This window comes from Pleurodeles waltl, chromosome 5 (genome assembly GCF_031143425.1).
Source record: "Pleurodeles waltl isolate 20211129_DDA chromosome 5, aPleWal1.hap1.20221129, whole genome shotgun sequence".
Lineage (NCBI taxonomy): Eukaryota > Metazoa > Chordata > Amphibia > Caudata > Salamandridae > Pleurodeles > Pleurodeles waltl.
The window spans coordinates 623,654,028-623,671,649 of NC_090444.1; the positions used below are offsets into that span (position 1 = coordinate 623,654,028).

General features: G+C 41.3%; 1 protein-coding gene across 3 annotated transcripts in view; it reads right to left on the reverse strand.

The window, feature by feature from the left end:
• Positions 1 to 15,152: 15,152 nt before the first annotated feature.
• Positions 15,153 to 17,622, reverse strand: part of NLRC4 (NLR family CARD domain containing 4) — a 214,486-nt gene continuing 212,016 nt past the window's right edge. For all 3 annotated transcript variants that reach the window (XM_069234479.1, XM_069234481.1, XM_069234480.1), the window contains one exon: positions 15,153 to 15,718. In XM_069234479.1, coding sequence (XP_069090580.1) covers positions 15,426 to 15,718 — 293 coding nt within the window. In that variant the 3' untranslated portion in view covers positions 15,153 to 15,425. The remainder of the gene's footprint in view (positions 15,719 to 17,622) is intronic.

Here is a 17,622-nt window from a genome sequence, read left to right on the forward strand (position 1 = left end):
GGTTTCGTGCTTGTACTGCTTTGACTTGAAGATTGGGGTGAAGTGTTGTAGAGATGGCCAATGATCACACAGGAAAGCGATGACAGTGTAATGATAAGTTGAATAATACAACGCCCCAGCCACCTCACATCACAGTCCTTGTCACCCTCAGATCTCCTCCAACAGTCTCAGCTCTCCTCCTGGAATCCTGGTGGGAGAGCCCATTATGATAAGGGTCAGAGGGGACACCTGGGCCAGGGATGAACCAACACAGGAAATACAAGATACCACACATCCCCCTTTCATTACAGAAACAAGTTAGTTACCGATGATCACAGAGTAGGGAAAAGGGGTGAACAGGGGAAAGAACTAGAACTTAATTAAATCTAAAAAGAACATGTGACGCTTTTTAACCATATGTGTAATACATCAAATAACCACGGCTGTTAACATATAATGAGGAATGAAGGAAAACATACAATAGACACCCTGCACAAATCAGAGAATAATCTGAGGTTCTTTTTAGTTACAGACATAGTCCATTAAATATTTCGGTGGTCGAACGGGTCGTGTTCGTACTCTACAGGGATATCTCCATGAGGTGTCTTCACTTTCACGCAGTGTTGAAGAGGATTCCACAATTCCATGTGGTTTGTTTTTGTTTGATCCTCCTCTACAGGTATTGTGGGTTGTAGATCCAATTGAGGAAGGCTTGATTATAGCTATCCTCCCTAGGTTCCATATTCTGCCATCATCAGTTTTAACAGCATTGCGGAACAATTTGACCACTCTCTTTGCTCTTGTAAATTTCGAGTCCTTAGCGCTTCCCGTGGGAGCCTTGACCTTTACCCAGTCACCTACCGAAACTTTTTTGTCTTTTGTGTGATTATCTCTGTCATATTTCTCCTTTCTCCTCTCCTGTTTTCGGATTTCCTGCTGTCTCCATGGCTGTTTCGTGTTTATCGTGACCCATCCTTTTCCCCATTTCATCCATGATGGAAGTAGTTGTGAATGGGGCTTTCTCCCTTTAAGTAGTTCAAAAGGTGTTTTCCGAGTGCTTTGGTGTGGAGTCAGGCGATATTCAATAATTCTTTTGGCTATTTTCATCTTCCAGTTGAGGGAATTTACTTTAGCAAGCTGAATGATCTCTTTTAAAGTTTTGTTAAATCGTTCAACGGCTCCATTGGTCTCTGGGTGGTATAAAGCTGAACGACAATGTGTTATGCCATTCTCTTTCATGTATGTTTGCATTCCATTTGAGCAGAATTGGACACCATTGTCCATTTGTATTGATGATGGTAATCCTTCTCTTGCAAATAGTTCACTTAAAAAGTTTATGACACTACTGGAGCTGATGTCGGCTGTGATTTTTATTTCAGGCCACCTAGAGTACAAATCGATTACAACTATGATATATGGTGTGGCCTGTTCACCTTGTAGGGGCCCTATAATGTCCAGTTCAGTTCATCCCAGGGGTGTTTTGGGAGTTTACGCAACTGCATTGGTGGTTTTCTTGTAATTAGAATTTTGTCACTCTCATTGCAGGGTACACACTCCCTTATGCATCTTTCAATTTGGATATCCATACCAGGCCACCAAAAGTCCATTCGTATTCTCTCTTTGGTTTTGGACACACCAACACCAAAATGACCCTCGTGAGCTCTGTTTATAAGTTTCAGTCTTAGATTACTTGGGGGTATCAGTTTTGTACCTCTAAACAAGCAGTCATCATGTTCTGCTAATTCATTCCTCACACACCAAAATGCCTTCAGTTTGTCTTTGATTTGGGTTTTAGACGGCCATTTGCTGTTCAAGTACTGCCTGACCAAATTCAGATCCTCATCTTCTCTGAGGTTTGTTTTCCATTCTGCTTCTGTTACCCTTCAGATATTACGCAGACATTCGAGAGCACAACATCTTCCTCCTCTGAAAGTTGTTTGTCATCCACAACACTATCTGTGCTGGGAGGTAATCTGGATAGACAGTCTGCTGCTTTGTTTTTTACACCTGGGATGTAGTCAACTGTGAATGTGTACTCCTGCAGATTGATTATCCACTTCCTAATGCGACTTGATATAGCATCTAGACCTTTCTTCTCAAATATCTCCTTTAGCGGTTTGTGATCAGTTCTGACATTGAATTCACTACCCCAAATGAAATTTTTAAATTTTTGGAGGGCCCAATATACAGCCAATGCCTCTCTTTCTATCACCGAGTAGTTGGCTTCTGCTCCTCTCAATGATCTTGAGGCAAACGCTATGGTGACTTCTCCTTTACTATTAACTTGGGATAGGACAGCTCCCAGACCTTTTGTGCTGGCGTCTGTGGTCACTATCACTTTCCTCCCTGGTATAAAGGCACTGAGGTTGGGTGCATTCCTGAGGCACTGTTTCACATCCTGGAATTCTTTATCACACAAGGAGTCCCACATAAATTCTGTTTTGAATTTCAAAAGTGATCTCATGTGGAATGTTCTTTCAGAGAAGTTAGAAATGAATTTACTGTAAAATTCCACCATCCCAAGAAATGATCGAAGTTCATCTTTGTTTGATGGAGTTGATAAATCTATTATTGATTTCACAAGATCTCCCTTCGGTTCGATCCCTTTGCCTGAAATTTTGTGTCCTAGGTAGGATATCTCTGGACATGCGAATTGACATTTGTCAGCTCTCACTGTGAGGCCAAATTTCTTAAATCTTTTGAGGACTTGTTCAACCCTAGCTTGATGTTCCATGTTGGTTGCTCCACAAACTAGCACATCATCTTGGTAGTAGAAAACGCCTGGAATACCTTTTAGGATTTCCGTCATAGCTCTTTGGAAGACCGAGGATGCTGAAATTAATCCAAAAGGCATACGTTTGAATTTATATGCACCCATAGGTGTGATAAAAGAGGTTAGGTCTTGGGAATCTGGGTGTAATCTGACTTGGTAATATGCTGAGGCCAGATCTAGGGTTGAAAAGGCCTTTGCTCCTTTTAGGGCGGTGAACATTTCTGCAATTGTAGGTAGGGGAAATCTGTCTACTACCACTTCCTTGTTTAGTGCACGCAAGTCCACACATAATCTCACTTTATTATCCGCTTTGCGAGCCACTACAATCGGAGCAAGCCACTCCGTTGCTTCAACAGGTTCAATGACATTTTGCTTACAAAGTTTCTCTAACTCATCCCTCACAGCATCTAGGATACTTATTGGTAGTCGTCGGACTTTAGAAACAACTGGGATTGCATTCTGCTTCAGTTTTATTTTGTGAATGTATGTTTTGAGGCATCCCAGTTTCTCAGTGAAAACTTCTGGAAATGTATTTACAAAGTAATTTTCTTGTACTTCTTGAACTTTGATTTGAGGTGATGCATTAGGGTCCAAGATAACTCCTAAGTTTTTTTGAACAGGCCAGCTTAAAATGTTGTCACCTCTTTCTGCTACATAGACTTTAGTTTGTGTTTCTGTTTCTCCATATTGAATAGTTCCCCAAAAGTACCCTCTCATGGCTATTGGCTGACCCCCATACCCGCAAGGTTGTATGTCCATTTCATACAATTTTACTTTTTTTGCAAAATTTCTACAAAACACCTGGTCAGAAATGATTGTTAGACGTGAACCAAACATTGCTTCAACCTCAGTGTTATCTATTTTTATGATGTCTTTGGGATTACCTTCGCCTGAATTGTTCACTTGCAACACAATTTCATCATAAACCTCAGAAACTTTGACAGTGTTATTTCTTTTATCATTTTTCTTATATCTACAACATGCAACAAAATGACCTTTCTTGCCACAACCTTTACATACTGCCCTCCATGCTGGGCACTCTTTCCAGTAGGCCATGTGACCTGTCATTCCGCATCTGAAACACTGTCCTCTAAACTCTTTATCAGGTGTATTTTGAGTTTCCTTCTTCTTCTCTTTCACCACGTTTACTTCTGCTTTATTCTCAGATGTTGCACTTTTACTCTCAACTCTAAGTTCTTTTACACACAAAAGCATATGTTCTACCTGTTTTGATACTAATAATACCTCATTGAGGGGGGGGTCATCCTTGAGCCATAACTCCTCACGGACCCTCTCAATGTTGCATGTTAATAAGAACTGGTCACGAATGCGTTCTTCCAAGGTTGCCCCAAATTTACAGGATGAAGCCAATCTCCTTAGCTCAGACACAAAGTCCTCCATGCTCTCCCCCTCCCTCTGTGAGCGTTTGCCAAAATTATACCTCTCTAGAATTGTACTAATCCTGGGTAGGTAGTGTTTATCTAGCTTCTTCATACATATTTCATATGCATTCAAATTGTTTCCTTCCTCATCTGACAAACCTGGAAGGTGTTCTAAGATTTCCTGTCCTTCCGCTCCCAAGCAGTGTGCTAGTAGTGCAACTTTTCTCTCGACATTTATATTAGGACCACACACTATAAGGTAGTTATTAAAAACCTTTTTCCACTTATTCCATGTCATTGATGGTTCCCCTGGGGTGTTTAAGAAGAATGGAGGTTGCGTGATGTTTTGCATGGTGGGAGACTACGTGGTTAGATGCTATTCGAGTTATGTGCTTGGTCAAATCCCTGTGTACTAAACAATTTGACACATATATGCACCTACAACCTCATATTTTATCCAATTGTAGCTCTTCACTTGATTTTAAATATATATATTGATTACATTTATTTGCACTTCACATGAATATTCTATTATTAAATTCTGAAGTAATCAATACACACAGCATATGTAATTGTATTGTAATACATAAGGTTGCCTTCAATCTTATTATTTGTAATTTGAGTAATACAACTGTTGTTAACTATGCAAACATTTCTTTCCTTTGTACTCTGAATATTTCTAGTGTGTGGATCACTGTATCTCTTTAGTGCCCACTGTTCTAATATGTTCGATTCAGACACAGAGGTCTGCTGAAATCTCCTATGTTATTTTCTTGCTGCCTGACACCTTTCAAGTTTGTCCACTAGATAGTGCTAATAGCACATAAATTCTATTATGGGAAAAACGGGAGCTGTATCTTGAGAAAAACGACTCGATGTCCCTTATTAAGGTTCAGTTCTATAAAATGTTACACATTTTTTAAATACAGCAGTTGTTAAGTCATATTGGCTTGAAGATTCCTTGAATTATTTGTTTCTTCCTTGGTTATACATGCAAAGTGCGTGCGCTCTGCCTCAGCTGAGAGGAATTCCCTGAGGTGATATGAACATTCTAAATGAAACGCCCAGAGTGTGCTGCAGATTTATAGCTGTTGGCCTTTGTGGTGAATTCCCTGAGGCACAATTATCGATATAATTCGGACTTAAACCACTTTACACCTTTGATTTTTAGCTGGAGAGTTATTTCCACGATTTAGCTGCTAAATATAGAGACTTCCAGGTAACAAACAGTTGACATTCGTAGCCACTACACTTTTCCTCACACTCTGAGCTGTACAGAAATAGTAATGTCCCTTAATTAAATGTGGCAAGACTGCCTTAATGTTCCAGTGCGAGAGTGCTGGCTAAAATGACAGATGGTCACTTGTGTCGTTACGCAAGCTTTCACATCCGATGACTTTACCTCTACACTGCAGGGTTACATTTAAATTTCACCATCCCTCGTGAAAAGTAAAAGACACTGCCTCACCGGAATCTGTCTCAGGACAACAGCGCTCAATTAATCCTTCTTCACAGTTCGTATGTGCTGTTCACAACTTGCCGTGTTGGGGCGTGTTCTCTTTTGCATCACAGGATCCCATCCTCGTCGCTAGTGTAGAGATGGCCAATGATCACACAGGAAAGCGATGACAGTGTAATGATAAGTTTAATAATACAACGCCCCAGCCACCTCACATCACAGTCCTTGTCACCCTCAGATCTCCTCCAACAGTCTCAGCTCTCCTCCTGGAATCCTGGTGGGAGAGCCCATTATGATAAGGGTCAGAGGGGAAACCTGGGCCAGGGATGAACCAACACAGGAAATACAAGATACCACAAGTGTGAAGTTGTGAAGTGTTTTGCAGATTCATCATACTGGAAGTGATTGTCGCGCTTTTTGCAAAAAAATGTCCATGGTTGCTGTGGTTGATGGGTCCGTCTTGGCCGAAGATCCTGGGATAACGCATAAGTGTACAAGACACTTGGTTAATTTATTGTCCTCAGTGAGATACTTGTCATGAGAACTGCTGGTCACATTTCACTCTTTGTGAAATTGCAAAAGCTACAGTCAGAAAAGTGTAAGCTCATACAGCTTTAAAATATTTGAATTCCTTCCCACAGCGTGCAGACAGTTTGGTTTTTGAGTGCAATATTTTGCATTAGAAGTGCATGAGTGTTGTATAAGTGACTTCAGTCATTTCAACTGCAGTTGCTGAGTAGAGCGAGTGTGACATCATTTTGTGCCACGCTGGTATAGGTCAGTTGGTGTGAACTTGCACTGGTACTGGTGGATTCAAGCTAGCCTGGCTGATGAGGGGTGAAACCCCGAAACCGGTCCCAGGATGCTTGTTTCCAGTCCAGGGAAGACCTGGCCTAGCAGTTCGGGCTGGACTGTTCCCCTGGGGAACAGGGTCAAGACTGATTTGCATATGGCTGGGTCCAAACTGGATTGGCATGGGCAGCAAAAAAACGATGGATTTAGGCCCAGATCACTGTACTGGGGGTGAATGTTTGACAATGTTCAGCATTCCGTCCATCACTTGTTGTTTTTGCTTTGTCACTGGTGGATATTATTGCATTGCTATTGATTGAGTAAAGCTTGGGAAAAGGATTTTGGAATTGAAGTTAATACCCAATTCTGTCAGAAGTTACTGTGATTAACTAAATCTGAGCAAAAATGAACATTTTCAAAGCATTTAAAAGTGTGTTAAGAGGAGATGTATTTATTCCATGTAGAGATGGATCAGAAGCCCCACCCAAAGGAACCCCAGCTTATTATGAGGCATTGTTAAAATGGGTTCCTGCATGCATATGGCTTGAACAATGGTGTAAGCTGACTGAGAAGGAAGGTGCACAAGCCTTTCCATATTATGGAACTTTTAATTTGAGAATTTTGGATAATTTAAAACAAATGGTGTATGAATATAAACCGCCCCCAAGTCCTGCACAGCTTGAAGCTCCTAGCATTTTGGATCTTATTGCAGGAGATAAAATGACAACCAAATACGAGAGTAGAATACAGAAAGCAATTACGACTTTATAGGAAGCTAGATACTGAACAGAAAAGGTGGAGAGCAGATATATTAGATGGAGTATGAATGTTTCCAGCTATTACAAATTTAGAAGATGAAAACACTAAACCTAAGACAAGAAAGAAACGGACAGTAGAAGTAGACAAGACAGCTGAAGATGAGAACAAAGACAGTGACATGTGAAAGTGATTCTGAAGGCAAATTCATAAGCTAGCTTTTGATGAATCGCCCACCACCGTATCATTTAGTTGAGACAGGAATGAGAAGTGAAGCAGTATAGAATGTAGCCCAAATGTGGCAACGGCTCCAGTTGAACAGAACCTGAATCAGATAGTTCTAGGTACACCTGTGAATTCAGTGGCTCAAGTACCCTTGGTTTATCCACCAGTCCCGTCTGTTAATACAGTTTAGCCTGACCCAAGTCTAGCTATAAATCAAGTCATACCAAGTCCAGTTGTAAACACCTTACGTGAATACACCTGTGCACTACCATGTACCAAGTCAGCCTCTGCTAATGTTTATTCCAGTTCAGTCAGTGTCATTTGTTGCCCCGAGTCAAACAGGAAAAAGTGCTGGAATAACAGTTCCCCAAAATCAGACAAATCTTATTGGTCCCGATGCATGGACAGTTCCTGTGACTATAGGTCCAGTTGTTCCTCTGTATGCTTTAGGAAATTCTGGAAGTAATGCCCAGCCAATAAATGTCGCACAGTTTCAGCTACCCCTGCAGGGATATCACCGATTGGCGTGCAGAGATCAGGATATTCAAACAATTGACAGACAAAACAGCGTATTTTGTCCCACCGTTAGCCCCTATTCCAACTGCAGAATCTAATCTGATGTTAAATCAAGCAGGACTTATTCATGATGCAAAGTCTCCATAGGGAACCTCAGAATTTAAATGTACGTTGCAGTACCCCGCAAGCAGAAGTATCCCAGAGAAATAATATCAGTTTTGGAAGGTTTTATGGCACATCAGTTGACAGATTGGTTAAACAATTTGAGGAATTAAATGAATTTATCTTAGGAACATTGGACTTAGCTCAATTGGAAACTTACACGGAAGATGAATTACAGTTTATGTGCAAAGATGTAACCCATTGTGCAAGTCAGGCTTATGAGAGATTAGCTGAAGCGGCAGAGAAATATGATATGGATTTAGAAAATTCCAAACCATTTAAGCAAAGTTATAGATGAGAGTTCGACACTAGAGACATTATTAACATGAGATCGCCTGGAATGACATTGCATATTAAAGAATTGATTACCTACATAAAGACATGGAGAACAGTGGCTAAGTGGAAAGGCAGATGGGCAAATACAAAAGATCAGAAGAAAAGAAAGCCAAATGTGTCTCTGACAAGATCAAATCAAGCCGAGGAAAATGTGAAAATGATGCTCATGAGAGAAATACCATCTGGAGGTTATGTAAACTTTCCTTGGATCAGAAATTTTCATAATGATTATCCAAGATTGAGAGAGAAACTAGTGGAGTGGTATAAGCAGACAGAGAGATTACTGAAGCTTTCAAAATGCCTGTGGAAAGATTTGAATACCATGTTCGACATTGTGGTTCCAACTGATTTGTAAACTGAATGTAAATATAGTATTGATTGGCCTGATTGTGAACCTCAGAGTGATCCAGTTACAGGTGCTCTGTCTGAAGATGTGATGGCAAAATATTATAAGGTGATTGAATTTTTGATAAAGTGTCCCCGAAAGATATTGATTGGCAGAAAATTGACAGGACAGCTCAGGAAACAAGTGAGTTGATTCATGCATATAATGAGACACTGTTGCAAGCCTTTATACAGCATATCAGTACAGAGGCAATAAAGCCAAAAGATATGAATCATTTGTGCTTAGGTTTTACAAGGAGTGCAACCAGACATTAGTGAAATGATTCAGCAGCACTTGATTTGTTGAACAATCCGTTTGACGAGATCCTACAGTATGAAACATACTGCAGTGATGAAGCTGAATTGACACAGAAGTAGTTGAAAAAAACGTATGTTGTTACAATTGAAAGCTTTACAGAAAGAAAATCAGAGTCCAGAGATGATGGTGAATACAAGTGGGACACAAGATGTGCAACAGCAAGTGTATAATGTGGTTCAGCCTAGAGGTAGAGGATGTGGTGTTCAGGCAGATCAGAGAGGAAATATTGTTGACATTCAAACACTGAAGATAACAAATCCTTGTCATGTGTGCAGATATTTTGGAATTGGTGAGGGGAGTGTCCTTATAATAATGTGAATAATTTGGTGCAGAAAATTGATGTTGCTCACACTAAAGGTAATATTCAGGTTCGGTTACAGAGAATTCAAAGACCTTGAGTATAAAATGTGAATGTGTCCTCAAGGCAAAATATGATGCTGTTTCCACAAGCTCCAATGGTAAAGCAGCAACATGTGATTGTTCCTCAGCAACAGATGAATCGGGTTGCAAACCCAAACATGAATCTGATAGCATCACAATACCGCTTAATAGATTTGAGTGAGAATGAGCTTGCAAATGTCCTCTAGCTATGGTTCTCTGAGGATGAAGATTGTATGTTGGCTGCATCCTTAGAAGTAGATCAATGTGGTTCCTACATAAATGCCAAAATTATAGGACACCATGTGTCATTCCTAGTTGACACTGGATCGACACGTTCCATTGTCAGAACTGCAGAAGTGCCAAACTAGCTTCTATCACAAAGGAGAATTTAGATTGCAGGAGTAGCAAACAAGCAATTAACGAATCTCGTACCAGAAAATGTCCCTGTAAAAATAGGCCTATTACTGTCAGGTACACTGTTCCGCAAAGTGAAGTCCTCCCCTAATCCAACTAGGGGAGAATGACCAGGCCATCTAAGCACTCATTTGTTAAAAGCAAGCCCTCACCCACAAATAGGTGGCATTCTTTATCTTCGGGCCTGCTCCTCTTTGGGCCAGCGCTGCAATGCCCAACGGGGCCCAACGAGGGAGCTTTTTGCCGGAGATCTTTTGATTGAAGAAGTGCTGATGTAGACTCCAGGGGCGTTCTTGGACCTGTAGGTATGTAGTGTGAAGGACTGGGAAGCGTCAGGTTAAAATTGACTATGGGCCCTAAGAAGAATTTATTGTTGTCTACAGAGCTTGCACCAAGATTAAAAATATGGCGAGTGTGATACAAGAGATAATGTTCCTACACTCTTAAAGCATGACCAGGTGGAGAAACTTTCCCTACTCCAGTGTACTGGTCAACATGTTTCACGCACCTGCCGTCCAGATGAATTGAGTGGCATTACATAAGAACCAAAAATTGAAAATGCACCTAATCCTGACTCTGGAAAAATAGGCTAATTTGAAGATAAGCACCACTTTGTGGTCTGCGATTCAAGTCATGTAAACCTGCTAGGTTGTGAATTGTTGTGTAAGCTAACCTGTTCCAGTAGCTGCACACCCCGAGGAATTGAAATCCAAACAAATGATGAAGAAGAGGTGCCCTGTAAAATGATAGAACAGTACAGAGTGTCACATTGAACCCAATGATGACATATAGTACCTCATTACAACCCTGGCGGTGAAAGACCGCCAGGGCTGTTTTGTCGGAAGCACCGCCAACAGGCTGGCGGTGCTTTCCTTGGAATTACGACCGCGGCGGAAGCGCTGCGGTCGCACCACCAGGACTGGCGGTTTCCCGCAACTTTGGTCCCGGCGGTTGTAATCCTCCAGGGCAGCGCTGCTTGCAGCGCTGGCCAGGGGATTACGTGTCCCCCTCCCACCAGCCTTTTCATGGCGGTATGAACCACCATGAAAAGGCTGGCGGAAAGGGGAGTCGTGGGGCCTCTGGCATGGGCAGTGCAGGGGCCCCCTGCTACAGCCCCATGGAGCTTTTCACTGTCTGCATAGCAGATAGTGAAAAGCGAGACGGGTGCAACTGCACCCGTCGCACCGCCGCAACACCGCCGGATCCATTTGGAGCTGGCTCCCGTGTTGTGGCCGACATCCCCGCTGGGCCGGCGGGGATCTCCAAATGGCCACCGCATTTGCGGCCACGCAGCGGATACAACCGCCGCCCGCCAATGTTGTAATGAGGGCCATGATGACTTGCCCGAAGATTTAGGCACTTATATTCGGGATTTTTCTGGAAAGGAACTAGGACATATAAAAGGAGTTGAGTCTGTTTAAATAACAGTAAAACGAAATGCAGTGTATCCAAAGATACTTCCTTATAACATGTCCCCAGAGATAATAGCAGGAAAAACCCTAATTGATAATCTGATTGAACAAGGAGTTCTGAAGGAAATCTTAGGAAGTCCCTGTTACTCTCATATTTTAGGACTGCAAAGGTCCAATGGAAAGTACGCCATAATCCAATATCTGAGAAAAGGGAACAAGATTGCTATTCCATGTTGTCTTGTGGTACCAAATCCTGCTGTGGCTATTTTATTCCAGATTCCCCTTGAGGTGGAATGGTTCACCGTCAATGATCTTTGCCAGGCCCTCTTCTCCACTCACCTTCATGAGGACAGTCAGTATTTATTCCCATTCAAAGTCAGCAGTCATGTTTTGGTTTGGTGCCGAACACCACAAGGGTATACGGAATCACCATCAATCTTTAATCAAGTTTTGAAAAATAATTTGAAATCCTTTAAAATGCCTCATCATTCAGTCTTAGTGCAGTACGTCAGTGACTTTGTTGCGTTGAACACACGTGCAGCATGCATGAGAGATTATATAGCTGTCTTGAATCATTTAGGAGACAATGGACAGGGTTTCCTCAGCAAAGTTACAGTACTGGAAGAAAGAAGTCCTGTACTTAAGTCATCACATTGGAAAGGGTGAGAAGGTGTTTACAGAGAGAATTTCAGTAATCATGCAGATGAATTCCACTGTTACACAGAAGAAAATCTGAATGTTTCTGGGAATAGTCCACAACTCCCACCAGTGGATTCCAAACTTTTCCCTTTTGTCAAAGCCTTTATAAAGGTTGACACACAAGGATGTTTTTGATCTGGTACCAGTTTATGATAACTGCAAGCGGGCCTTCACGGAGCTGAGAGGAAGCTTATGCAGAGACTCAGCTCTGCCAATGCCCGACTAAACAGATATTTTTCTTTGATTTGCTGTAAGAGGGATGTATGTGCTTTCTCTGTTTTGACTCAGTTGCATGGAAATGTAAACAAGCCTGTAGCTTATTTTTCTGCTTCACTTGATCTTGTAGCAGTTGCGCTGCCTGGTTGCAGCTCTTAGCATCAGCAAGGAACAGTGCAAAGACATTGTTATGGACCACCCTTGAATGTTTTTATTCACCATTTGGAGGAGATATTAGTGCCCCATACCAAAATTCAGAACTTGACAAGTGCACGTTTGACCCATTATGAACAAGTCATTCCTGGTTCTCCTAATATCAATATAAAGCGCTGCACTGTGCTAAATATGGCAACCCTTTTGTCTAATCCTGTTGAAACTGCTGATGACCGGGAAGATGAGGTTGACCATGATTGTCTTTATGTGACTGAATTGTGCACCAAACCAAGACCTGACATTCAAGAAGTCCCCTTAGGTGAAAATGATGACTGTAATGTTGGTTGATGGCTACTGTCCAAGAGATAATGATGCAAATCTGAGAGCTGGTTACGCCGTTTGCACAGTTTCAGGCCTAATGGCTTCAAGGAGTCTTTTCTGTCCAAGTAGCTGAATTGATTGCTCTTACTAAAACATGCTGTGTTTCTGAACAGCTTAAAGTGACAATTTGCACTGATAGCCAATATGGGTTTGGTGTCATTCATGGCTTTAGATAGTTGTGATCCCAGAGAGGTTTCATGACCTTTTCATGATCCCACATCCGAAATGGTGATAAAGTTTGCAAGTTGTTGAAAGCATTGCTAGTGGTTAGGTATTGTGCTCTGATTTGCACTTCCTTTAATGAGGAATAGAATAATGGAATTGACGATGAGGCAGGTCAGAATTTCTTCATGACCGCTATTGATGCTTTGGAAGAAGTTAAAAGATTGTTAAAAGAAGTTAAAAGATTGCAGGAAGAGGTGACAGAGGAAGAACAGGAGAGCTGGGTTAGAGCAGAATCTGTTAAGAGAGATAAAGATGATGTGTGGGTTCTAATCAAATCAGTGCTGCCAGATACTTTACTATCCAAAATGGCAGCACATTACCATGGACAGACACATATAGGTAGGAATGCAATGATTAGAACATTCAGACAAACATTATACAGCCACAGATTCAGATTGATTGCTGAGGCAGTATGTCACAGATGTCTTACATGTCAGCAAATCGACTGACATTGTATACAATGGTTTCAAACTTGCGCAGCGTCTCTTGGATAGAAGATGTTCTCAAGGAAGACTGTGTTACAATTTGGAGTTGTGCGATCGATTATTATTGGATGACACCCCTTCAATGTGACATGGACTGATACCTTTGACGAATCAGAATGCGTAGTGACTTTTTAATAAAGCGTTGTTCATTTGGACTTTTAGAGCAGTTCTCAGAGCTCCTAGATGCCATCCTGATGCTTGATGATGCTTTGCTGATGAGGAATCCCTGAATACTGACCACCTTGGAGAGGTATTTCCCTATCTACTTGGCCCCTTTCAATTGTCCCTTTAAGCTTCAGAATCTTTTTTCTCCCTTCAGAAGACTCTTTTCCGAGCTTCTGATATGCTGACGCTATCCCTTTTACTTATTTTTTGCCTATCTAAATTAGTAACCTAGGGTTTGAGATTAGCTTTTTCCAAATTATTTTTGTGCTTTTTGTATTTTGCCTGCATGAGTTCTGCCCCACACATGCGTTTCCCTGATTTGGCTAGTTATAGGGTTTTCTGCTGTCCAGCTTAAATTTATATCTCTGTTAAATTGAATGTACTGATGACTGCCAACACCAAGCGACATTGGATTTCTATATTGCAGCTATTCCTTTTAGTATTGTGTGTTGTTCTTCTTGAATGTAATGTTTTGCCAATGTTAGTTTAATCAAACTTCTTTCGTCACCTTGGGCAACCCCTGGTGATAATGTATGTCTGTAATTCATTTTGAGAATAACTTTGAGTTTGAGTTTGTAATAAATATTTTAACATTATTCCTGACTGGAGTTTCCCTTCTACGTCCAAACAGGTCATACTGTCTAAATTTATTGAATGGTAATTGTAATTTGCCTAACGGTTCTACCACACTATATTGCTGGGTCAAAAAGTCCGTCAGCCTCCATAAGCATTGATTCCTGCAAAGGATAAAAATGCTATAGCATAGCCATAGTGTAGTAAAAACAATGCAGCTGCCTTTTCATTCTCTAAAAACAGTCATTACACTTTTATATACTGGCTTGACATTGACATGTATCACGGTATACTGCAAAGCTTTCACAGTACATCATGGTCCAAAATATAACTAAGGCCTAGCTGTAGTAATGGATTGTGGCACCCTTGCATCACTCATGGTATTGCATGGACAATGGAATATTTAAGTTAGAATTTAAAAATGAGCACAAGGCTACCATGCGTGGCCCTGCATTGATTACTAAATCTGGAGAAACGCAAGGCGGCGCAATTTGCTGTTTTGCGTTACTCTCAACACCATAATCTACATTGCTACTAAATTTCACATACTTCCGTATGCCACACCACTGTAGCCACTCCACTCTACACCACTTCACTTCACGCCTTTCCACTGTACAAGACTCCACTATGCCACTCCACTCTACGCTATTACACTGTATGCAAGTCCAATCTACGTTACTCCACTGTAAGCCACTCCAATGGACGCTACACCACTATACGCTATGTAAGAGAGGAGAAACATTTGAAAATTTGAAAATTGGGACACAGTATTATATTAGCCAGTATAATCCCTGTTTCACTTCATGGTCCTCATGGTCTTCAACACGCCAGGTTGCGATACTTTAAAAAAGTCTCTTGCTTTTCCCCTTAAGTTGTTCTTTCTGCAATATATATATTTTTTAATGTAATGCAATTCTTTTTGTTTGTTGCAATGTATAATGCTGTCCTCGCAGTCTGAGTAAATCTTTAGGTACATTTTAATGCTTTATTTCAGAAGTATGGTTCAAAGGAGTTTACATTATTAATTCTGAAACTTATCCACATGTTCAGTTTCTAAGAGGGCAAATGCGAAAAAGCACCTCCTCACTGCAGGTAATTCACCCCAGAATTCCATAACTTCTCCCGGAGACTTCATTTGCAGAGCTGGAGGACACTGGATATCCCTGAAAAGCATGTGGTTCAGAATCGTTTATCTGTCAATGAAACACGAGGATGTCACCAATTTACAGCACATTCCTTCACATGTGCAGAATTTTGTTCCCACTGTTTATCATCTTTCTGTCGTCCTCATCCAAATCCCAACCATTCAGCTTGATTTCCGACAAGGATTTGAGCTCATGTGCTAAGCGTTTGAGTTCCAAAATTATTCTGGGGTCTTGGTTAAACATTTTCAGGCTACTAAAGTCTAAATATCTTAAGTCCTTTTGGTTGTTCAGAGCCCGAATCAAAGAAAACCACCCGTCGTTATCCACTAGGTTCTCTCCCAGGTCCAGGTGCAGAAGTGCTTTAACGTGATTTTCAAACAGCATGCCTGAGGAGAAAAACATAGCATGTTAGAAGTAAAATAATGCGTCCAAATGAAGTAAATACCTACTGCGCTAACCATTCAAGAGCTGACAGGAAATGGGATTGAAAAACTGTATTATCTAGGTTGAGATACAGAAATCCCTTCAGAGTATTGAGCATTTTGATTAAGTAAACCAGTATGCTCAGTGGCAAGTTTATTTTGACATGTTGAATACACTTTCCTGAGTTCTGCCTTTTTAAAAGAAAATCTTTACTTTACGTCGTTTTGCACTCGTAACAATCAGTATTAACAGTACAATAACATAGGTCACCAACACTATCACTTTCTGCAAGTTTTGGACAAACTAACATCAGCACTTTGCTGATAGCGTAGGTAGTGGACAGGCGTTTATATGCAGAGTATAATACCTAAAAGTGCTCTTTCTTCAAATTCTTACCATGGCATATATATCATACAACTATACTATCGTTATCATTTGTGCTCAATAAGTACTGCCTCAGGGGGATCCAGGTATCTGTAGGCCTCGACGACTTTGGTAATATCATTGCATAAACTTCTGAATTTAATATTACAGTGTTAAATCTTTTATCCAATCATTCACAGTCATTGATTTGCCCCACACTCAGGTCATAACAATTCTTCCCACAGCCATAGCCAGACCCAATGCGGTGTATATACTTGGAGGTTTGGTTTTTCCTTCACATACCAAAACAGGGTGACAATTGGAACATCTCTAATCTGAGGTCAGTCATTTTGCCAAGTACCTTTAATAGCTACAAACAGAACTTCCAGTTGGTTGGCCAGTACCAAGAAAGGGTAATGAAGGAAGCATCTGAGACCCGATACAGCCTGCACGCCAAGATCTGTGACCTAGCCTAGCCATCCCAGCTGGACCCTTTCATCAGTTGGCAGCAATTCTCCACTGACAGTCTCTAGTAACTTGTAGGCCATGGTCCCCATTGTCTCTTGCAGTATTGCATCCTTCCCCCATTTTCTATAGTAAGATATCATACACATTGGGTCTCATTTTACATTGAGGAAACACTGAAATTACCATATTTAACAGCTTGCATTCTCAGATCCGTGCTTCAATGATATTGCATTCTTTAGTATATAAAGGTGTGTCCAGCCACTGTTTCGGGTAATCAAGCACTAGGGTGTAGTAATTCTAGTGAGAGGCACCATGATGGTTTTAGACCAGTTTTTTGCCAAACCCTAACAGTGGCTGAAAGGTAATAATCTCCCGGATTGAGGTTAGTGCTCCAGATTTTTAAACCATTAACAGAATGTCATTAGCATATAGGGACAGAAGCATTCTACGCAGTGCTTAATTTGTGAATAAGAACGTGCTGGTGCCCAAAGCCCTCCTCTTGCAGCTGCAGTTAATATAGGAGTTGCTAAGAAATCATTAAATTTTGGCAGAATGGGAAATATAAAGCAATCGTATTCACAGCAGTATAGCCTTACCTATCCCCATTCTCTCAAAAACAGTCAGTAAGAATGGGCACTATGGCGTCAAATGCATCGGTGGTATCAAGAAATATTGCAGACACCTAGATCTCTGTTTTGTTTTGATGTGTAGAGAATGATCTAAGTACATTCTTGGGAGATGCATAAGCGAGATGAGTAAACCACAGCGGGAAAGTATCTGCTGTTAACCTGCTTGAGATGAACCCAAATAGATCTGGAAGCCCTCAGTGGCGTAACAAAGGTCATCGCAGCCCCTGCGGTGCAGGGGGCCCTTAGCTTCCCTTTGTACAGTACCGTGGCCTGAGAAATCCAGAGTGAGTCCGTAGGGGGGCCCTTCTTGTACTATGCGGGGGGTCTCCCTTAAGTTTTGTTACGCCACTGGGAGCACCATGCCCTGTATTTAAGCCCATTAACCTATTGGCTATGATTTTGTCCAG